At 33.7% G+C, this 24,395-nt stretch overlaps 2 protein-coding genes across 5 annotated transcripts; one reads left to right on the plus strand and one right to left on the minus strand.

Annotated features, from left to right (window-relative positions):
• The first annotated feature begins 25 nt into the window (after window positions 1-25).
• On the plus strand, window positions 26-12,580 carry LOC140052146 (trimeric intracellular cation channel type 1B.1-like). Of its 3 annotated transcripts, XM_072097575.1 has the most exons (8): window positions 26-137; window positions 1,867-1,973; window positions 2,813-2,854; window positions 5,080-5,225; window positions 5,792-5,945; window positions 6,402-6,586; window positions 10,323-10,410; window positions 10,811-12,580. In XM_072097575.1, the coding sequence occupies exons 4-8, from the start codon at window positions 5,096-5,098 to the stop codon at window positions 11,064-11,066; spliced, it is 813 nt and encodes a 270-aa protein (XP_071953676.1). In that variant the 5' UTR covers window positions 26-137; window positions 1,867-1,973; window positions 2,813-2,854; window positions 5,080-5,095; the 3' UTR covers window positions 11,067-12,580. The 3 variants fall into 3 exon arrangements, with proteins under 3 accessions (XP_071953676.1, XP_071953675.1, XP_071953674.1); XM_072097574.1 differs by lacking the exon at window positions 2,813-2,854; XM_072097573.1 differs by lacking the exons at window positions 1,867-1,973; window positions 2,813-2,854.
• Window positions 12,549-23,643, minus strand: LOC140052145 (BRISC and BRCA1-A complex member 1-like). Of its 2 annotated transcripts, none has more exons than XM_072097572.1 (8): window positions 23,213-23,643; window positions 16,179-16,237; window positions 15,871-15,991; window positions 15,255-15,364; window positions 14,578-14,698; window positions 14,036-14,122; window positions 13,427-13,635; window positions 12,549-13,208 (listed from the first exon to the last, which is right to left on the minus strand). In XM_072097572.1, exons 1-7 carry the CDS (start codon window positions 23,606-23,608, stop codon window positions 13,459-13,461), a joined length of 1,071 nt encoding a protein of 356 aa, XP_071953673.1. In that variant the 5' UTR covers window positions 23,609-23,643; the 3' UTR covers window positions 12,549-13,208; window positions 13,427-13,458. The 2 variants fall into 2 exon arrangements, with proteins under 2 accessions (XP_071953673.1, XP_071953672.1); XM_072097571.1 differs by having other exon boundaries at window positions 12,551-13,208; window positions 13,435-13,635.
• Window positions 23,644-24,395: the final 752 nt, after the last annotated feature.

Consider the following 24,395-nt stretch of genomic DNA (forward strand, 5'->3'; position numbering starts at 1 on the left):
ATTCGCGCCCTCTCTAATAGTAGTATACATCGAATAAATTGTTTTTAATCAAAGATAGGGCCTAGCCTAGGCTAGTTTTAATTTTGTAAAATAAACAAACATAGATCCAGCCTTTTTGACCAACCAAACTATTATGCGTATGTTTCATAGCTTTTGTTCTAGCCTAGTCTGCTATATAGGGATCGATCCCGCCTACTAGCTAGCCTCTAGAGACTAGGCCTAGTAGCTAGATGCCGCTAGCTAGAGGCCGCTAGCTAGCCTATTAGAGGCCCTAGTAGGCCTAGTAGTAGTATTGGCCTAGCTAGGCCTAAAAAAGTTAAGGCCTAGGCTAACCTGCCCTAGGCCCTAGTATTTAGCCATTTTGGTCTCTAACTAACTGTTTGCAAACTCTCTAATTAAGGCTAGGCCTCTAACTAGCTTATTGACTAGGCCTAGCTAGCTAGTAGTAGGCTATAATAATATTAATAATACCTAGTGTTATGCGCGATTTGAACGATTTGCGCAATTTGAAATTGCGCAAAAAAAATCCTTGCGCAATTTGAATTGAAACATGTGTTTCAAATTGCGCAAGCAACGTATTAAATTGCGCAAGTAATCTGCAAATTGCGCAAGGTTTTTCGACAGATTGTGAAATCATGCACACCCATATTTTTATAGTAATTTCTAAGAATGATTCAAAATTAAAGATAAATATTGCATTTCCTTATTTTAGTAGTGCAAATATTGTTATAAGTTAGCATACCGTCGAAGAACCGACGAAGGAAAACGAAGCGGTGGTGTTCCACCAGCGGGCGCGGCGCGGGCGGCCGGCTATACTACTCTAGCCTAGCCAGGGTCTGGACTACTGATACTGACTAGGTTACATGGCCTAGCTTAAACTAATATTAAAAACTTAAAAAGTGAGTATTAAACATTATCTTCATTGAAATGGTCTTATTTATATAATAAAATACTAAATTTTAAACTCCTCTGCCTAGGCCTAGCCTAGCCATGTATGGGAAAATTTACAGTTCGTTTTCAAATTGTGCAAAGGTGTCATATTGCGCAAGAACTATCTTGCGCAATTTACAAATTGTGCAGTGCAATTTAAAATTGCGCAAAGATTTTCTTGCGCAATTTGAAATTGCGCAAGTTGATTGCGCAATTTGAAATTGCGAAAAAAAATCCTTGCGCAATTTTAAATTGCGCAAGAATTCTTTGCGCAATTTCAAATTGCGCAAGGATTTTTTTGCGCAATTTCAAATTGCGCAAATCGTTCAAATCGCGCATAACACCTAGGCCTACTACTACTAGGCCTATACAGTAATACCATGGAGTAAAGAATATTCTTTACTCCATGATAATACTATATAGATTAGTAGGCTGGTGGTAAAGTATAGTATAGTTGTTATGCGCGATTTGAGCAATTTCAAATTGAAATTGCCCAAAGAATTCTTGCGCAATTTCAAATTGCGCAATGATTTTCTTGCGCAATATTAAATTGCGCAATATTAAATTGCGCAATCAACTATAGCCTAGGCCTACTATTAGTATACAAATATAGGTGAGCATGACTTCACAATCTGTCGAAAAACCTTGCACAATTAATCTGCAATTAATCTGCAATTAATTTAATATGTTGCTTGCGCAATTTGAAACACGTTTTAAATCGCGCAAATCGTTCAAATTGCGCATATCAGTGGTACTCAAGTCCAGCTAGGCCTAGATGCCCAAGCGATCGCCAATCATAGCAGTCTGCCGCATAGAAATCAAGAAGCACCAAATACGCCAAAGCAGTACGGTTTAGCTAGTAGTAGGGGCCTAGCTAGGCTAGCAAAAAGGTACTACCATTACCAATCCATGGCGGAAAAATATTTTTCTATTTAGGGCATTCAGGGACGGTTGCAGAACTATTTTAAGAGGGTTGCCCACAAGCCCAGGACCGTAGATAACATATTTAACGTCAGAGGAAGTCCCCGACGAAGGTACTTCTGGTAAGCTAATAAATTCTGGCAATTATAATCAAAAATACAAATTAATTATTATTATCAATTAATAATTTTAAGTTAAACAAAAAATATGAAGCTGCTGCTATAAACGTTAAATTATATTATTTTGTTCAATAAATCCACTATCATAACTGTACAGCTTCACTTCACAAAATAAACTGTGATCAAAATCTTTAAAAAGAAACACATAAAACACTGTTATTTCAAAGTTTTGAACGTCTGTAATTTCTACGGAAATTTGGCCCAATATTACGGACATAAGATGAAGATAAATAGGGTACTACGGAAATACTTAAATGATGAGAAATCTCTGGCAAAACGCAATAATTTATGGACAAAGCAGACTAGACTAGTGGCCCTGTCGTACCTTCTCATGACACACACAAGCAGTCCAAACAGTCAGAAATTTATTAGACTGAGCATTCAGAAATATATATCTACACAAAAAATATGCAAAAGACAGCCGGCGGTAAATTGTGCGCAGTATTGTAATGCTTAATATTACGCTGTAGTCTGTCAATTTACATAATAGCCTCTTCCAAAACTGGACTTCTGTAACGTTAGGTTATTTACCTCCGCCAAGGAGGTATATGTAATCGGTACCGTGTGTTTGTTACTTGGCAAAAAAGAATTTTGCCAAGTATAGTATTTACTTTGTTTGTATGTATGTTTGTTTGTTAGCACGATAGCGCCTACAGTTTTCAAGTTATCGTTCTGAATTTTTGGGTGTAGATAGGTATATACGTTCAGACCATGCCTATTGAAAATCAACAAAATTGGTTTATTAATAACTTCACAAATAACAAAAATGATATTATTTTCAGACCGGCTAGTGTTAAAAGATAAGAGACAATTTTCAAAAGCTGGTGAGCAGTCTTAAAGTAACACGTAAACTGAAATTGCATTTTCTCGAGAACTACTTGTCCAAAAAACCTCATTTTTGGACAAGAGGCAAGGGTTATAATTTGTGATTTGTAATTTTAAAACAAAACTTGATTTAATTTGATTTTTTTGTTTCTTTTCAAATTCACCCGTTTGTTTTTGGCGTTGCTGTTCTATCGTTATTTAAATTAAACTATTGTTAGTTGATAATTTTTTTTGTTAGTACCACCGTGTGTCCTTCCTTATTTCATTCTGTACATAGGTATATACTTACAGAACATGCCTATTGATTTTCAGGTAAATTGATAAATTGGTCATGTCACAAAAGCTTATCTTCCGTACGATATATTAGATAGCACGCATTCTGTCTTCTTTTAACATGGACATATTCTTTTATATGGACGAAAACATTAGTCGACTGGTCAAGCGGTTAAGCTTACTGCATGGGTTAAGGCAGAGGCGCCGCAAATCCTGGTCAATCTTGATTTTAGAAAGGTCGTTTGATGCAATGCCAGAATTGTTTGTATCAAAAAATTATTTAAACAAATTATTAACCCCAGCAGGATTTTAACCATGTAAAGCTAATACCTAAAGCAAAAAAATGTATCTTTCAACATGCTCCGAGTCAGTGGATATATTTTGCCAAGTACTTCACTCAGTTTCTGAGTGCTTTCATTTGTTTGTTTGTTAGCAGGATTACTCAAAAAGTAATTACAAGATCTTTACCAAAATGAATATACAGATAGATATGTGGTCAAGGACCATTCCATTAAATTTTGGGACCATGGTCTCTCTGGACCACTTTTTAGTATACTTTTTAAACCTGCTAGTGTTAAAAGAAAGGACAGAATTTTTAAAAAGCCGGCGAGCAGTCTTAAAGTAACAAGTAAACTGAAATTGCATTTTCTCGAGAACTACTTGTCCAAAAAACTTCTTTTTTGTACAAGAGGCAAGAGTTATAATTTTTGATTTGTAATTTTGAAACATAAATTAATTTCATATGCACGTTTTTTGATGCGAGTAGTTTAAAAAACCTATTTCTTTTCAAATTCACTCGTTTGATTTTTGCGTTGCTGTTCTATTGTTAGTAAACTGAAGCTATTGTAAATTGAAAGGCTTGTTACATAACCATTACACCAAACTCGCATACACATGCTTGTAGTGAAATTATCCTAAATCACAAACAGCATTAAGACACACACAAATATATATATATTTTTTTTTTTACTGGAGAAATCTTATGTAGGAGAATTTTACAGTAGGCGGAGGTATGCACTCTCAGAGTGGCTTTCTAGTTATATATGATAACATGGGATCTAAATTTTAATTTAGTGACAGAAAAAAACATTTAGCATGAAATTAAGGGTGTTGCCAGGGCAACTGGGGCAACCCTGGCATTGTCTTCACTGCTTGCATCAAATTGCACCTCGTTGCACCATCATGCTCAATTTGAACAATTTAAAGAAAAATAGGCCTTATTTATGGTGGTACCTTTTGTAATATATGGAACAGTATTCTTCAGTTCAGTAGAAAAATTATAGCATGGCTATTATTATTAATATTATTTATTTAATAAATTTTTTTTTTTATGTTTATTATTAATAATAAAGCTCATTAATAATAAATTACTAATAGCATGAAGTTTCCAATACAAATGAAACAATACTCAGTGTTACTTACTGTATATTATACAAGTAATGAATGTTTATGAGTTGGATTGTGAGAATATTTCAGTTAAAAAATGGACTGCTCTAAAAAATAGGGCAGTCAATTTTTCACCAAATGAAATAATCTCTTCTATCATTCAATGAATAATAAACATTCATTCTTTGTTTATAACACCCCTAATTTTATTCATTCGTCAATGATTTATGATGGATAACATCATAAATCATTGACGAATGCTAGGCCGGGAAGCTAGGACATTAAAACAGTAGTGTTTCAACTTTAGGTACGAAGTAGAACAGTTTTTGACGGAGCGCACAACACGTTGATTTCCAAACGCAATCAGTCAACAACATCGCATGGCAAACATTTTCAAAATGTTTTCATAAAGCTGAACGTGCATTGGAGCTATTAATTACCTATTAGATACACTTTTTCGTTAGATAGTGACACGTGATGCGTAATTTACCAATCAAATTGTAAGAATACATTCAGGTGGGTTATAAATATTATTATTATTCAAGTATCTTTTTTTATACTGTAGGCATAGAGCTTCTAGTATGGAATACATGCCGTATACATCTTTAAGTCAGGCTGCTGATGAATATGCCACATTCCCTCTGTTTCCTGTGTTGGATATAGCTCATTTCATGTTAATGGTTTTAGTGACCAGAGAAGATATTGGACATGGTGAGTATGCTAACTAACATATGAACCGATTCAGGATGGGTAGCATTTACGTAATATTAATAGTCTGTCATAAATAGACATCAAAAAGTAGTTTATAATTGTCAAGTGTAGTGTACACACCCTGGATCTGCCCCTGATTAATAATTATTTTTTTTAACCCCTTTAGAACAAGCATAGTATAGAGAAACATTTAAAATTTAAATTTAAGCATAAATTAATTTTTATTGTGAAAAAATCTCAAATCGGTATTTATTTCTAATTATAATATATTGTATAATTAAATGAATTCCATTTGTGGGGTTTAAACTACTGAATTGAATTATTGTTATTGAATATGTTGTAGAATTGCTAAAATTTTGTCTTTCCCAGAAATCAGTATAATAATAATAATTTAGACTTAATAAAATGTTAAAAGAATTGTATAAAAAATGTTGTAGAACGAGGTGCTCGAAATTTTCAATTTTCACTACCCATTGCCCAGCAGAGATCGTCATATTTTATAATAATAATTATATTTAAAAGCATCTTTGCCTTGGGAAATGTAAAAATTATTTCTTTTTGTCTAGGATCATCTTTCCCAAAAAGCAACCCTCTTGTGTGCTACATGTGTAGTATGCTGACATGCTTTGCTGGTGGTATTCTAACCAATCTTCTACTTGGAGCACCTCTTATGCAACCATTTGCTAACACTCAGGCAGTTATCACAGCTACCATTGTTTGGTATAGCTCTTTTTTATTTTCAGATGTTATCAACTTAATTTAGGATTCAAAATTGTGTATATTTAGTTACTAAATTTGTGTTTTTTTATGCTAAATCCTTTGTTAAATTATGTTGTTAATTTTTAAAGTTTATTATTGATTGTAATGATTTGAATTATATACAGTATCAATTCAATTGACTAAACAAATTCAACAAATAAGAGAGAAAAGATTAATTTTAATGTAATTTATAGCACAACTAATGATGAATGATTATAGACTTGAAAAGTCATTTTATTTCTGAAATATTACTAAATCATACTATTCTCAAATAAAGTATGTGCCACAGTGTTTTGTGTGTGCTTCTAGCTGCAAATGTGACCAACATTTGATTAATATTAATTAATTAACTTTTATGATAGATTTTTGAAGACTCTGCCTTGTTTTTTTTAATCATTAATATACATTTATTTGAAGGTACCTTGTGTTCTACTCGCCTGGTGATTTCTTCTACAAAATGATCATAACAACACCAGGCAAGTTGGTGATCATATCCCTAAAGGAGTTAGCTAGGGCTCGTAAGATTTCTATGGGTATTGCACAGTCAGAGGTTTTGTACCCTGATGCTGTATTCATCATGATTATGGTTGGTGCTGCTAAAGGTATTTTATTTATTATTTATTTATACTGGTTAACCTCTTAATTTTTTTAAGTGCACATGAGCTAGATGTGTACACTGAACCTACGGTTTATAGTCCTTATCTGAGAAGACTTGTTCTACAACCAGAACCATGGAGCGAGTGAGCCTCAAACCCTTGCCAAAGTTATGGTTGTGGTTCCACTGTTTTAACCACTCGACCACTCACTTGCTCAGTAACTGCACTGTCAGAATAATGCCCCTTTCACATTGACCAAAAAAGAGTTAACACACATCAGGACGTCTATTGGCATTTTGTATGGTGTGAGCCCATGTGTGTGTGAAAGGGATATTATTAAAATTCTAGATACCAGGGATGTCACCACGCTGGTCGGCGCTGGTCGGCCCCGACCAGCACTCAACATTTCCGACCAGGATTTACAGGCTGCCGACCACCACTATTATTTATTAATCATTACGATATTTATATTAGGCCTAGGCCTAACTAAAATTCGTACTAAAACATTTTACCTAGCACATCGTTAATAACAGACAAGCTAGCCTCATATAGATAAGACAAAAGACTACAGCAAATGTTTCCGTGGTTACGTACGTTACTTTATTTGTAACACAATACCAGGCCTACCCTGCCCTGGTATTCATTGTTACAGCTTGTGAGTCATGGCGAACAACGTGCTACACAGCACAGTGTACAAGTTTAAAGTTCACATAGCGACCATTCAAGCGTTTTATTTTGCACAGATTAAAAATACAAACAAGTACGCAGTAATTAAAATTGTACAACTACATGGACCTAAACAAAATCATTTTTAATTGCTGAATGTTTTGTCACCCTGCTTTAATTATATTATGTTACTAGTTTTACATTTTTGTACTCTACGAACTATTAAAAAAAATAAAAAAACATGCGCATGGTTCAGTGAGACCGGGCAAGTTCGTTCGCCGAGCATGGTACAATAATTACATGTCCCTGGGATAACTTCAGGTTGCTGAACTTCAGTTAACCCATAAACACGTGTCTGTTCTTGCCGGCCATGCACTACATGCTTGCCGCACAGTTGTGAAACAAAAAATCCGGAATTCGCGAATACGCTAAAAAACTCTCGCGCAAAAGAACACGAACATTATATCGAGCAACAAGTAGTAAGGTCTAGGCTAATAATTTATCTACAGTATTTGATTAGGGATTAGGCCTAAATAAGGAAGCGCCTGTTTTTGTGGAATTCAGATTTTGGGGCATCTATCTAAGCCTTGGCTAGGCCTAGTGGTCGTAGTGTCTACAAGGCTAGGCCTAAGCCTGACGCGATCTATTGCTATTCATTTCGTAAGCGTTTTTTTGTTTTCGCGAATAATAACGGCGACTCCCCGGTGGTACAAGGTTAGGCCTAGACCTGACGCAATTTGTTATTTATTTTCATAGTTCTTTATGTTTCGCTAAAATAACGACAAACCCCCCGGGGGGGTTTGTCGTTATTTTAGCGACCGGCACTCCAAAAAGCTGGTGACATCCCTGAGATACTAATTAAAAAAAAAAAAATTATTTTCACAATCCCACTGTGGAAATAACTGTCAAAAGATATTTTCGGTGTCATAAATATGATTTATATGACGTTTGAATCCTGTCTCTTATATCTTGCTTTTTTTAATTTAAAGTAATTTAGACACGAAATAGCGAGATGTACGCTAGTTTAAATGCGGTGAATTTTTACGAAAGAGATGAAAATTTGACATTTTAAATTCAACTGGCCATATGATGACGTCTTGACATCATATAGACAAAATGTTTATGAATTCATATCTACAATTCAACAGCTTCCATAATAAGTTTTAATCATGCACTTCACTTTTTATTCTGAGGAGCTATAACAGATTGAAATATACTGTATAGACGAAATTAAATAAAGTCACATTATTCTAATTTTTTTAATATGATGACGTAATAAAAATTTAATTTTTTTAACGCATGTTAAAGAGAATTGATTGAGAAAGAACATATTTAAATCTTGGGCAAAATAGGATAAGCATTTGGGCAAAATTGGTTAAGCATAAGCGCAATGCGCTCTATTAACTTGGATTAACTAGTACAAAAGAGAAAAAAAGAAATTTTAAAAATTAGAGTGGCCATTATAGTGACGTCACATCTGGTAGGTACAAATTTACATGAATTGATATCGACAACTCATCAGCTTCCATAATACATTAAAAAAAATAGGGTAACCTGCCATCCTGAGGAGATATAACTGATTAAAAATAGGTATATTTTTGCACAAATTTGCATTAAATTACCTACATGTACAGCCCCATTAGAGAATGTGTTCATTTTTACCCGAAGACACACTAATATTAAAGTTTAACGTGCACATGCGTTGTTATATTGCATTAAAGTTCATTAAAATGAATGAAATCTACTACAGGTGGTATGAAAAACAAAAATCAATTGCAAAAAAACATTTTTCTACGCTTTGTACGAGCTGTGCACACAAGCACGTGGGAAAAATGCAACCAAATGAAGTTTCTTGCACATCTACAGTTAGAGGTCAATCTTCTGACCAACTTATACAATCTCATGTTGACAAGCATTAGAGTGCAACAACATATCAATGTGTTGAAGAAATTTGGATACGTAGAATATGGAAGCGCTCTTTTAAATTTCATGAACATGACTCAAAATATGAAAACACGACTTTTATAATTTAACAAAATCCGATGCGCAAAATTCGTATCTACAATTCAACAGCGTTTTAATCATGAGTAGACTACAATCTGAGCAATTTATTGAAACGATGAAATTATGTGACCCAAGTTATTCAGGCTTTTGCACATGAGGACATCATCAACATTTTTTAAAATGGCAAATCATGCGAAAGATAATTGATTGACCTAAACAATATTAAAATCTGAGGGAAATGGAATACGGGTGTAAGTGGAGATGCACTCTATTACATGTGACGACCTATGACGAAATAGACAAAAATCCTATATTTTATATTCGAGTGGCCATACGATGATGTCACAATGTCCGGTTAGCCATATTGATTCATGATCCGATATCTACAACTCATCAACTTCCAGAACAGAACACTATTTAGTTTAGAAACTATGACAGTTTAAAAAAAGGCATAATCTTGATGAATTTTTTTATCAAACACGGGTGTGAATTATCCAATTTGAAGTGCTCGTATGACGTGAATTGAAGTCTAAATTGTTTAAAATTTGTTAAAATTACTAGAAAAGGCTGTAAAAACATAATTCACACAAAAAAAGATGTATTTAGCGCTACGTGCGCATCTTGCACATAAAAAATGTGTGCGCGCTTGGAAATGCTTAAAATGACATGAAACGCGTAGAAAGTTGATTAGAAATTGATTTTTCGCATTGTAAAATTTAAAATGCGTGTGCGCATGTAACTTTCCGTGAAACATGCCATTTATATTCCACAGATAATTTTAGATAAATTTTCACTAAGTTTCAATTTAAATTGTTATATTGTTTTCGACCTATGTTAAATACGCGAAATTCATAAAATCATACGTAACTTACGCTACGCGACTCTAAAGTCATATAACGAATTCTATCTACAGCTACAGGTAAATCTTATGACAAAGTTATACAATCTTACTGTATGTTGGCCAGAATTAGAGATACGCTGTGAAAAAAATTTGTGGAAAGATCGTGACAATAACAAGGGGTTATTCGCCAACCAAATATACTAAATTTAACTTTTTTAAATTTACATTCAGCTAATGGCAGTAGCTTGATGAAGAATTTTGAAAGGCTGTTACGTGGAACGTGGAATCCCAGTACGAATGAGCTTATCACTCCATCATTGTAAGTAATCTACAAATTTGATCCTTACAAACAATTACTAACTAAAAATTAGTTAATTTTGTTTATTTTAGACTTCAATGTATTAAATCATAGAGATATTATAGATACTATAATATCTCTATGATTAAATACATTGACTTTACAAACGCTGTACATATGATGTATATATGTGCTACACTATATTTCAAACAAGTTAATAAATGTATATAATTAGATTAAGATAATTAAAACATGTTTCAAGCTGATATGTTGATGCTTAATAGTAAAATATTGTTTTTATTCTATTTTTTATATGCAAGAGGGTGGTCAGTTTTCATCAAATATCGCATATGTTCTATTTACATTTATTTCCTTTAAAAATCAGAAATTACAAAATATTTAATAATTGATTTGTTTTTAGCACACTGAAGGCATCTGTGATTGGTAGTACACTTTTAGTACTGCAGAAGCTTGGCTACATACCAATAGAATACAACGTTCTCATGATGTTTATCTCCTTGTCTACAATGAGTTTCAAAATTGGTGTGTTGTTCTTTGACATAAACGATCCATTCAACTTCATTGAGGACTACACAAAGCCATCGATGTTTGGGAGATCAGAGTACGCAAATAAAGCTGAAGTTCAAAAGAAACCGAGGAAGTCAAAAGGAGAATGAACAAATTATAGATTTGAGTGAAATGAATATGCCGTCCGTTTTTTTTATTTCAAGCCACTTGTGATTAATTATGCCCAAATATGGAGTCATTTTTATGCAGAAAAGAAACCATAACATAAATTGCCAAAATTTGAACCATAACATTTCATAAATAAAGCTAAATCTAATTAATTGAAAGTTTAAGGAAGGAAAGTATATCAATCATTTTTAATAAGTAGCCACATCTTTTGTACTGTATACATACTATTGTATATGGTTAGATTATAATACATGATGCATATTTAAAACAAAACATTTTGTATTTGTTTATGCAGTGAGTATGTTTTTAGTAATGATTTAATTGCAGGCCTTGTCTTTGAAAATTGTAGGCATGCTAAAAATTGCACTTCTCAATACATTCAGTGGTGGTATAGGTGTGCTGTTTGTATGCTGGTGTGTAGAAGTTTACCAAATTTAAGTGTGTTTAAATCGCACTTCTCAAGGGCAGTTTAGTATAGTGTGTTAGGTGAGTGATCACCAAGCTCGCCTTAAATTATTTTCAATGAAGTTCTATTTAGAATTGGAATTTCTATACATTTTGTGCAGTTACCATTTTAATTAATTTAAATAAAAACTTTTAGTTATGGATTGCTGTTTTTGAACTAATATGTTAACAATTTATACAATCATAATGAATAATATATTATTATAATAATATTATGATCTTTAAAAGCAACAAAACAACTATCTTCAGTAAGTCTCTGGTTCATATGTACATTTTTTGAAACACTTTTTGAATAATAGATATTGAATATTAATTTGTGATTTTGTAATTTACAGAACGGTATTTTTTTGTTAAATGCGATTTATTTAGGTTTTATCAACTCAGTGTTTGTTGCTTACTTTAATGAAATAAAGAGAAACTGAAATTTCCAATTGATGTGGACACATTAACATTTTTATACACAATTATTAGAAAATGATTATAGTACACCGATTATGAATATAAATTGTTAGAACAGTGCATAGTGATTTTGTAATGCATTAACAGTATGGTATATTATTTTGTTAAATGTAATTTATCAACTCTGTGTTTTTTTTCCCAATTCATTTGGACACAGTACTGGTCAAGCTTTAATATATATAATATTGGATGCAATTTCAATAAAAATGTTCAACTGTACAGTTCAGGATATGAATTTAAAATACAAATGAATGACTATTTACTTTTATTATTTTTATAGAAATATTTCAGTGAAAAATACACAAAATTGTCCAGTGGACCATTTTATACTAGTAATTTCTCGTCTGGGTTTGCCACAAATTATAAGCCATTATATTAATACTAATTTAGCCAATAAATCTAAGTTCAACAGCATTAATAGGAAAGTGCCAAACTGGAGCATGCCATCAATATCATTTTACAATATCAGTCGAGACAACACAAATTGTAATAAGAAAAGAGTCATAATTCTATGTTTTGTATTATGTTTATTTATTTACAAATGAATAAATGGAGTGTTGATGAAATACAATATGTCTCCTTCCATACTGTATATACATTTCTCTATTCATAAATAAAATATTATTATACTGTTCTGGCACTTCCCAGACAATGGTGGTTTTACAATATTTACAAACATAAAATCAGATGAAAAAAACAGAATTAAATCAAACTAATTATGTTTAAAGAACTGACTACAGTACAGTTCTGTAAACATAATAAGAGTATAAAATCATCCTCATATCACATTATACTATTGGTTAAAACTGCCTCAGACAAAAGTATTTATGCTATGTACCAGCACTGTATTAAGGATAAGAATGAACAAAAGAAGGAAACGATATCTCAACACTATTTTAGCCAGTGAAACCAAATATATTCCATTTCTCTAATGAGAGTATCCACTTTGGTATTCAACAGTTGTCAGTACACTCATATTACAGAAATTATTCAAATATTCCCTTGTATACAATGTAGTCCTTTCAGAATACAATATTCTACCCTTACAAGACATTGAGTGTTGCTAATCAATCTGACAAAAGTTTCTTGGATCAAACATAGTTTCATTTTCAGTCATTGTTCTGAATGCATTTAATCACAACACACTAGATGTTCCAATATGCATTTTCTGCTTGTCAGTGGATAATTCGTAAAATTGTCTGCAAAAACAACAAAATAAAAAGGTTAATAACTAATATAAATATGATTAGAAAATACAAATAACATAAAGCAAAATTCAGTACATAATAATATATAATGTTAAGAAATGTACAACACAGGACTGTAATTTGCGAAAAAAGACAAATTAAACGCGTTGGATTATTCAGATTTGCCGTTTCTGGGTTATGGATATACAGTATATAAATCTAGTAATTACCATCTTACCAGAGTTCCTCTGGTGTCTCTTGGTCAGAGTTCCTCTGGTGTATCTTTCACAGTGTATTGGCAGTGTTGTTGGTATGGTCTCTGTAATGGATGAGCTAAGAACATTGCCATTTTATCATGTAGCTGTGTGATGTTCTTACCAACCTCATTGATGTAAGCGCGGTTCATCTCGTCCATATCAAGAAAGACATCATAAACTTCCTGTTAAAGTAAAAGATCTTTGAGTTTTGTAACTACAATTACAAAAAGGACCAGGTTTTCTGATCTTGAGATCTTGGGTTTGAATCCAACATTCGAAGCATTGCTTGTATCTATCCGTAGGCAAGACACTTTACTTAGATTTGCCTCTCTACATCCAGGTGTACAAATAGGTACCTGGTAAGGTCAAGACACAAGTTTGCACTGATACTAGCTGCATTATGGGAGTATGTTTCCATACGTGTTTGATCCAAAAATTACCGGGGTAATAATATGTACAGTGCTTGGAGGTTTCACAACAGTACAAGCACTTTATAAATCCAGTGCATATAGACTAAAAGTGGAAATGATGGTAAACAAGCCTAACTTGTGACGATACTATCAGCAGAATAGCTTTACTTACCTTACATTTATTTTCTTCTGCTGGCGCTTCATGGATATAAAACACATCCATAAAAAAGTACGGAGATTTCAAGAAATACTGACATATCTAATGATTTTAAAACATTCAACAAATTATTTTCCATTAAGCTGCTGGTACAGTATTACATTATAGTAAAGGAGCGTTCAACTTGAAATGGCCTACGCATTATGTCGTTGGTCATGGTCTGGACCTAGAATCTGGAAAAACTGTGTTTAGGAATTGGGTAAGCGAGTGAGGAATGTCCCTGCATGCACACAATGCATAGATTATTGTTGAAATAAATAAATGCACCTGACCAACTAGTTACTAGGTAGCTTTCGATTAGCGATGATCTACATAAGTCAAGGCAATAAATGTTATGTTGAGGTGGAAATCGAGGGAACACGTCTCAATATCCCTGCATATGCACAATGAATTAACATGACATTGGTAAGGGTCGTAAGTCGTCACAAATCAAAAGATTCCTAATGATAGATATAACAATTTAATGGGGATGTTGATATACAGTAAAACCAACTCACCTCTTTATTAGCACCAAATGTAGGTATACATTTTGAACGACCATAAATCATTATTGTTCTCACTATGTATGGAGGTGGGAGGAGTTCATTTTCCACTGTGGGTAACGTTACATTCTCATGCCTGTAAAATAATTTATATATATTAAAATGTTGCACTGATGAAGGGCTAGTGTTGCCCAAAAGCTCTGCAAATTTGTCTGAATGTTTTTATTTAGCTATTTGCTTTTTCTATTTTGTATCTCCATTGAGATCTAGACACTGATACATATGGCATTGTCATTTATTCCGTAATTTGCCTTTGGATTTATATTAAAATGGGTATATTTTCAAGGAGACAATAATTGTATTATTAATCAAATTAAAACTAATTTTAACGGACTTTGATTGTTATTTGGAAAATCATTTTAATCACAATATTAAATTTATGTTATCGAGATTAAATTGAGAAATAAAAAGAGGATAGCTCAAATAGCTTGAGAAGCATATTTTCTCGTACAATATAGTGTAAAATCCAAACTGGGTATAATTGACCCAATATTTCTGGTTTTCCAAAAAGTCTAGTTTTCAGAATGCACTATGAATTGGAAAGTTTCTGGTAAAATTACTAAAAATGGTGCCGGAGGAGGTGCAAAGAGAGTGGGTTTAACAAATCTGATTCATTAATACTAAAAACATACAATGTTTCAAACAGTGATGACATGTCAAACTCTTCACAGTCTTGCTTCTCTGCATTAAGGTCATACAGGTCATCTATGAACTCACTGCAGTCATTCGTAAAATCTTGATACTGAAATAGCAAAAAGAAACAATAAAGATTATCTGTCAAGCAATCATCTCAGATAAATAAATTAAACAGATAGGCCAGTATTCATGAAAGGGGATTAACATTATAGTCCTGGATTATCTCTGGGATTTAATCCAGGACTATTCTAAAACGGTATTCATGAAAGTAATCTTTACTGTAGCTTCTTCTTTCATAAGATAAATTACACGCACCAACAGTGGGGTTGGTAGTCTATGAGTGCAGCTTACCTGGATGAACCAACACTACCAATCCGTAGTGTTGGTTTATCTAGGTAAGCTACTAGGCACGAAATATACCTTATACTAATAAAAAGCTGGTAGCACTACTTTCTATTTTACATTTCAGTACTACTAAAATCCAAACATGAAAATAAAAACATTATTATTACAACATTGAAATGTTGTCAAAAAAAAGTCAATGTTGAAAATAAAATGTCCTCAAATTGAACTTCATAATTCTTTTTTATATATAATTTAAAATAATCTTACCCATATAGCTTTCTCTTGAAGTACAACCAACGCAAATTCGTGGTTAGCATTGATTGCGTTCTTTGTTTGAATAAAAATATGTAACACATTTTGTATTAGTGATGAACTATTAAATTGTGTTCTGGAATAAAAAAAAAAATTTTTAAATTATTATTGATTTAAAATGATAGGTAAAATGACTAATCTATACAGACTACATTAAAATGAATGTTTAAATATTCTACTGTACAATCTTCAATTTCATTCCAGTGGAAATTCAAACCTTAACACATATTTCTATTTCAGAGAGGTAAACTTTTTAAGCTTACCCATCTCGACCAACAAATGGAACATTGTCAACTTCTGATGATAGATCAAAACAAATAACCTGAAATTGAAAAATATTAACTTTATAATCATCATACCCATGACTTTAATTAAGAGTCTTTCTACTAAGTACTAAAAGTGGATTACTAGTACTAGTGATTGCTGTGACCATATCCAAACTAAGTGTAGTAAATATAACACCCCCACCTCCCTTGTTCTGCCCTCCTGGCGGGTGCAGGTCAAGTCGGCCCCAAACCGTCTCGGCCAAAGTCAAGTCGGCCCCACGTCAAGTTGGCCCCAAGTCAACTTGGCCTCAAGTCAACTCGGCCTCAAGTCAACTCGGCCTCACGTCAGCTCGGCCAAAAACTAATCGGTCAACTCGGCCACAATAAAGTATGGAACGCAAAAAGTGCTTAATATTATTATGATTATTACTATCCACTCTTTAAAAAAAAATAAGAAAAATACTCATATCAAAAAAATGATCGCATTGCCGATATGAATAGAAGTACACGCGTGTTACAAAATATGTGCAGGTACCACATTTTAGTAAATCGAAGACGTAGGCCTACGTTCCACCATTGGCCATAGAAAAATGATCGTACATATCGTTTTTGTCCATGATTTGCGTTTTTAAAAAAGGGAAAACACGTAGCAGTTGTAGATATCGAAATAGCTGTCAAATGCTCAGCTACGAATTGGTTTCAGATGTTGTCGCCTAATCAAATGCATACACTGAAGAAATCTATGCGTGATTCAACCATGGAGTTAACATTATTTAATACCTCAATGATTCAACCAAACAATCTTATTACACCTAATAAATGTCCTCGCATATCGGACATTTATTGAATTTTGATGCACGAACGAACATACACGCCCACGTACGTGCATCATCATTATTGGGTCTACAATGTGTTCCTATTTATTTTCCAAATGTTCATATTGTAATCATTAATAATAGTACAAATGCTAGCTTATTAATCAATTGTTTGTTAATTTTATTAAACGTAAATAAAGGAAAGATGGTGAAATCCTTCTTATTTTTTTTTGCTAAATGTATTATTGTCTAAATATTAATATTTATTAAAAGTCAGAATTATTCATAGGTAAAAAAATGTGAAGAAATATTATTTTATCAATCCCCTTCCTTTGCACCTTTTGCATTCAATACTTTAACAGGGCCGAGTTGACCGATTATTTTTTGGCCGAGTTGACGTGAGGCCGAGTTGACGTGATGCCGAGTTGACTTGAGGCTGAGTTGATTTGAGGCCGAGTTGACTTGGGGCCGAGTTGACTTGAGGCCGACTTGACTTTCGCCGAGACGGTTTAGGGCCGACTTGGATCGAAATCCTCCTGGCTAGTAGCTAGTAGTCCAGTCATTTTAGCCAAAAATTTAGCCAAACTTGAAACAAATTGCAACAGAATTTTTTTTCACCGCAATACATTTCTTTGAGGTCCCCAGAACACCATACTAAAATCCCAACAAATCTGAATAGGGGAAAGACGTTTAATTTGCATAAATCCAAAATGGCCGCCAAAATTCAATATTTTGGCATATTTTGACTTGTAGATGACCTATTTAAATGCTTTAAAGTTGCAGAGTAGGGCATTGGCCCATGGGCTTTCATTTGAAAAAGGGTACAATGATTAAGGACTGGTTAATTTGCATATTAATTTACATATTTTTAAATAGCTGTCAAATACGTACATAATTCTATTCTGCTGGTTTTATGAATATACTGTAGACTAAATTTGTTCATACCATTGCCTGGAGGCTACAGTTTTTATCCAATTCTCACCAAATTTGGCCACAATGATCTATGCCCCAAAAGCTTGGACGAGTACGAATTTGAGGAAGAAGGTCATAGGTCAAGGTCACAGGTCAAGGTCACAACTAATAAAACAATTTTACTGCCTAGAGACCACAGTTTTTATCCGATTCTTACCAAACTTAGCCACAATGATCAATGACTGATCATATAATTGTGGTTAAATTTTGAAGTGTCAGGGTCAAAGATCAAGGTCCACAAAATAACAAAATCAAAAAAAAATCAGCGGTACTTGAACCAGCGATCTGAACTGTGAGAGGCTCCAAACTCTCATCTACAACTTTTTAATGTGCAGTTAGCCTATTTACACTTAGAACTAATAAAAACATATATATATTTTTTCCGGGGACATTTTATGTAGGGGAATTTATTTTACAGTAGGCGGAGGTTTGGAGTAACCTCTAGTTTTGCATATTTTTGTCACTGGTGCCCTCATGTATTGACCCCTAGACCAGCATGGTCAGGTATGATGCAAATGCTTCAGCATCACGGGCCTTACCCTGGACAATCGTCAAGGAATCTTTCACAATGCCCAAGTGACAACAATAGAAATAGATGGTGAATGCACAGAGAAGGGAGATCCAACTGTTGGTGGGCTCACAAGAGGAAAAGGAATGTCAGAAAATCAGCGACTAGTGTGGGTTGTGTCAATGCCAGCATGTGCAAGCACTAATGAAGCTATGCAGAAGTAAAGTGATGTGTCATATGAAACTAGTGACCAGCACAACAGATGTAAGAGATACATATCAGCTTATCACCTACCTGACAGAAAGAAGTCCTTTTGTTGAGAATAACTCACTGTTTAATATAGCTAATGGCATGGCAGCGCAAGAAGGAGTCAATGTTGAAAGATCAAGAGAAATTGGGGAAAATATTATTTCATCGATGGTTGGAAAATCTGTAGAAGATTTCAAATTCCGAAAGGCTGACCAAGCAGTCACACTAGCATCACAGCCAACTGTAAAGGTATTGGGTAAATCTGTTATGGTTGATCCCCAGCGACTTATTACTATTCGAGGTAGCTACTAAGGTGTGCCATCTCTGTTCCATTATGAACTCTGTATCCTCCTGCATTGTTTGATTCATCTCCCACTGCAACCAAAGAAGGCAGTCCTAGCTGATACCATTTGTAAAGCTATGTCAGAAGAGCAACATAAACCCAGTGAAGAGCTCCAGTATGTTCTCGAGGTATGGCCTTGAGGGTCTACCTTTAAGAGTGTGAGCCAGCTATACGTTGGATATGTGACACAGAAATATGGCCGAGCTGCCATTGTGTTTGATGGATATAGCGATGATCCAACAATTAAAGATGCAACCCACGTTCAGAAAACAGCAAATTGTAGGCGTTACAGTGCACTTCACAGTTTGTGAAAAAATCTCCAAGTGAACTTCACATGTGGAGCCCCAAACATTGCCACCAACCTCTGCAGCTGCTGTTTATCACAGCCTCCGTATGTATTTTCAAATAATGCAATGGAAAAGACCAAACAGAAATATGAAGCAAGAGAAATGGGGTTGGCTTATTGTAGATGGTAAATATCTACCTAAGCAGACTGATAAATCCCCAGCACCATCTGAACTGATGAATGTCGACACGGTCTCTTCTGTAGTGATGTGTATACAGACTGCAGAGGAATGAGCTGCAGGAATTCCGAGCCACCAGACTTACGTGAAAATTGATTGACGCTATTAGTGCGCAAAATGTTTAAAGAGCAAATGGCTTACAATAAGAAACAAATAAATACCAACGTGACTTTATTGAACAATGATTATTTTGATAACTCTATGCATAACTTTAAACGAGATACAAACTTGGGAAAAGACTTTTATTCAGCTTTTTACACAGATTCCTATTTCACCAAATATCCATTCATAAACATTCTGAACATGCTTGGATCACCTCTACCAAGAAGTCATACAATTCTTTCTAATTAAAAAGGTATGAAAAAATGTAGTCTATATTCATAAAACCAGCAGATAGGATTTATGTACGTATTTGGCAGCTATTTAAACATATGCAAATTAATATGCAAATTAACCAGTCCTACATCATTGTACCCTTTTACAAGTGAAAGCCCATATGGGCCAATGCCCACTCTGCAAATTTAAAACATTCAAGTAGGTCGTCTACAAGTCAAAATATGTCAAAATGCAAAGAAATGCATTGCGGTGAAAAAAATGCTGTTGCAATTTAGTTCCAAGTTAAAAGTCAAAATGACTGGACTAATAGCGGGTGTGTCGAAAGCGAAGACCTCGAAAGCGAAGATCGAAGACCGAAGACCTCGAAAGCGAAGACCCTACGAAATGGTAGTGTACACAAAATCCGACCAAAATCACACAAAATCGATGATAACACCTTGAATTTACAGATTCTAAAAAAATATTTCGATTTTAATCGTTAAAAACATGACTTTATCTATGAACAAGCTTACGTGTTTTCGCCAATGGAGTTAATATGTGATATGGTTTTACGAACAAACACATCGCGCTATTTGCAAGGCGACGGACGCACAAGAAGGACATCGTACAGAGCATTGAATTGAATGCAATGCTTACAATTTAAAACCATAGCCAACTCAGGGAAAAGTTTCGCATAGCAAAAAGCTATACAAAACAACCTTCTTGCTACAGATTTTTAAATTTGTGTAGCAAAAAATACAATACAAAACTATGTTTCTCGACTCAAACTGTATGGAAAAGTATAGAAATAAACTACAGTAAGTAAATTGTAGCCCTATTTAGGCTAATTTTAGAGCCTATATAAAAAGTGTCCGTATCATAGATTTTACACTTGTTTTTAAAAATGTTAGGCTTACGCGTGAATATCCTTTTTTTTGCATTTAAATATGTTGATATATATTATCTATTATATTTGCATATTGTCTAAATGTATGAATAAATACAATAAAATATTTATTTTCCTTTAGTTATTCTGTGTAGTTTTTAAATTTTTACATTTTCCCCATTGTAGCCTATACAGCATCTTTTCTTACGATCGAGAATCGTTATGATGAACGTAAAGCAGAAACGGTGTTGAACACGTCATGACACGCAAGTTTGTTCTTAATGCGCACTTTGCGTCGATCTGGAAACTAATTCCAGCTCTTTATAATATTTCCCGGGCCAAATTATGACAAAAAGCTAAAAAGAACGAACAATAGGAATCAGCGTTCTGCAAATTTTGGTTATAAATCGATCTTTTCCTGTTTCACGGCTTCCATAATTAGTAATAACATTTAATGTCAACGTTCACAAAGACAAATAAAGCCATTCAAAAAAAAGATTGAAATAAAAAATATTCGCTCCAAAATTACAAGTTGCCGATTTTGTTACGGTTGAAATGTGATTAGTGACGATATTAAAACGGGTGTTAAAAAAAAGAAAAGACATGTTTAATGAAGTTCCAGTTCCGCCAACCACAATTGTCGTCATCATCAAAGTAAGAAGACGAATCAATTCTTTATTTATACCAAAATTGTTTTTTTTGTTTGTTATTTTAGTTTAACCCATGTTATGTAAATTTTTATATTGTTATTTCTTTATTTTTTAAATTTATTTATTTATTTATTTTCTTTTTTCGTGTTGTTTTTATCTAATCTTTGTTTAGGCATGTCTGTCACAAGCTTTTTGCTTTTTTGGTCATGCCTTCTTCAATCATATTACCTTTCTTTACACCATTTTGTTGACTGTTTTATTTTGAAGAAAATAAATGTTACTTTGAATGAATGAATGAAAATAAAAAGAAACTGACTTTTGTTTTCAAGCATTGCCCGTGGTGAATACAAAAAGAGATACTCTCTATAAAAATCTAAGTGATGGTGAATTGTTATCGGGCTTTACTAACCCCCAACCTTCTATCTCAGATGGCTTGTGGATGAGACGAAACAGTCTCCCAATTTTCAACAGATTGTCGACGTCCCGCTTCTAAATGTTTGCATATCCCTGCCATGAGTCTCCATTAACAAAAGAAAATACTGTATAAATTTAACAAAATTGAAGAAACAGGTCACCGGTTGTGTAATGACCATTTAAATATAGAATTGACATTACACAAACAAATCTAACAGAATTATATACTATTACTATAACTGGTTAACAAACGAGCACAATTTTCAGAATGTGATGCCTATTGTTCGTTTTACATAGGCCTATTAGCCTTTTGTCAAATCATAATTTCAATAAAGTATTATTTTTGATTTATAAAATAAAGTTCCGTTAGTTCACGGTAAGCTATTGGGACGAACTGATGATCGGCCCGGGAAATATTTTAAGAGCTGAAATTGGTTTTCAGATCGACGCAACGTATCGACGCAAAGTGCGCCGTAATGAAATAACCTTGCGTGCCATCACAAGTGGGGACAGACGTGTTCAACACCGTTTCTGCTTTACGTTCATCACAATGATGCTCTTGATCGCGAGGGGATGCAAAATAGATAGATGAGTATTTTCTTATGTTGCGCGTCGTTCACCAACCACACTGAATATTCTGATACTGATACATTATTTGTCTATTTATGAATACATTAGAAAACATTGTTTAAACTGGCGATTAAGTAAAACAGCAATAGTATACAATGGGGAAAATGTAAAAGTTTAAATACAATACAGGAAAATGAATATCTTATTGTATTTATTCACAAATTTAGATAATAAACAATAGGCAAATATTATAGAAAAAACACATTTATATAGGCTCTAAAATAAGCCTAAAAAAGCCTACCGCCATCCTTTACTTATTACAATTTACTTTTATGTAGTTTATTTCTATACTTATAAACAATTGGCTATGGGTTTAAATTGTAAGCATTGCATTCAATTCTCTGTGCGATGTCCTTATTGTGCGTCCGTCGCCTTGCAAATAGCGCGATGTGTTTGTTCGTAAAACCATATCACATTAACTCCATTGGCGAAAACGCGTGAGCTTGTTCATAGATAAAGTCATGATTGTTGATAACATAACAATTAAAACCGAAATCTTTTTTTAGAATCTGTAAATTCAAGGTGTTATCACGATTGTGTATGATTTTGGTTGGATTTTGTGCACACTACCATTTCGCAGGGTCTTCGCTTTCGAGGTCTTCGGTCTTCGATCTTCGCTTTCGAGGTCTTCGCTTTCGACACACCCGGACTAGCCTAGCTAGTAGGCCTAGGCCTACTAGTAGTAGGACTCAATAATAATATTTAATAATTTATTTTTTACTTACAATTTTCTCTTTACAATTTACTTTGGGCAATTGTGGACCAAACGATAATTCAACCTCTTTTGATTCTTCTGCTTTTTGCTGTGCAGATGCAGCTGTAACTTGGGCACTATCGTCTTCTGTAAGCTCTAGGCCGGGGTCGACAGCAAGGAAAGGATTCAACCCAGACGTTTCAGTCCGCCCGTGAGCCCCCGTACTACCTGATTTTGATGGGCCTAGGCTTTTGTAAGGAGAATCACGGATTGCAGTACTATATTCGACATTTTCATTAGTTGGATCGTCTTCGTCCTTGCTTCTTTCGTTTATGTTTGATTTAACAGACAAGTCAGAGCTTCTTTGTAAGTTTTCCTCCTCTTTAACCAACGCCAAAAAAGGGTTTGTACCCGACTTTTCGGACATGATGTGTGTGTGAACAAGAAGTTGTTATTGAAACAGCGCCACCAATAAAGTTTTTAAGCACAAGCGATCAATGAGTCTTCTCAAGAAGAGCGCATTGAAAGTACAGTATCAGTAAGATTGAATAAGCCGGCTATATAATATCATTGGTACTAATAAATACTTCCTCTTTTTTTAAATTGATTTTTTTTTTCTTTTTCGCGCCGCTCCTTTAGGCAGTTATATTAAAGAGAACGAAAGCATTAGTAAACGGTTACCATGCGGTAGCTTATAGTTTACTACGGCTGAAAAAAAATTGGTATTTGGAAACTCAGACTGGGCATGCGCACACCCCAAAGCACATCTGGGAAAAGAGAGTCTAGGAAAACATTTGCTGATAAATATTGAGATGCATGTAGACGGTAGTTATTGTCAGATGATCGACGTCTTTTGTAAGAAATATTTCTTGTTATCGTAGGATCATCAAAGCATTTCTTATTGCCTTATATATAAATATATAATAAAATAGCTATTAATAAATGGTCTTATGTTGAAAATGAAAAGTATTGAAGTGAATTAGTACACAAATAAAAAAGACACAGACTTCATGCAATTTAATATATCATCCATTATTCATATATAAGGGTAAAGTTCAACAAACAAAATCATTCAAATCGAAATAGATTTAATTACATTATTTGTATACACTACTTTCAAGATCAAACTATTGGCATATATACAGGAAGACATTTTAAAAATAATTTCAATAAATAACTTTAAAACAGTAGATGATCATTTTGTTGTTCCCACA

The sequence above is a fragment of the Antedon mediterranea genome, chromosome 6, assembly GCF_964355755.1.
Source record: "Antedon mediterranea chromosome 6, ecAntMedi1.1, whole genome shotgun sequence".
NCBI classification, from domain to species: domain Eukaryota; kingdom Metazoa; phylum Echinodermata; class Crinoidea; order Comatulida; family Antedonidae; genus Antedon; species Antedon mediterranea.

Coding starts and splice junctions, on each gene's coding strand:
- LOC140052145 (XM_072097572.1), bottom strand. CDS start 23,608: ATGTCCGAAAAGTCGGGTACAAACCCTTTTTTGGCGTTGGTTAAAGAG. Junction 16,238..23,212: donor TAAATTGTAAAGAGAAAATT/GTAAGTAAAAAA, acceptor TTTCAATTTCAG/GTTATTTGTTTTGATCTATC. Junction 13,636..14,035: donor CAGAAGAAAATAAATGTAAG/GTAAGTAAAGCT, acceptor TTACTTTAACAG/GAAGTTTATGATGTCTTTCT.
- LOC140052146 (XM_072097575.1), top strand. CDS start 5,096: ATGGAATACATGCCGTATACATCTTTAAGTCAGGCTGCTGATGAATAT. Junction 5,226..5,791: donor CAGAGAAGATATTGGACATG/GTGAGTATGCTA, acceptor CTTTTTGTCTAG/GATCATCTTTCCCAAAAAGC. Junction 6,587..10,322: donor TATGGTTGGTGCTGCTAAAG/GTATTTTATTTA, acceptor ATTTACATTCAG/CTAATGGCAGTAGCTTGATG.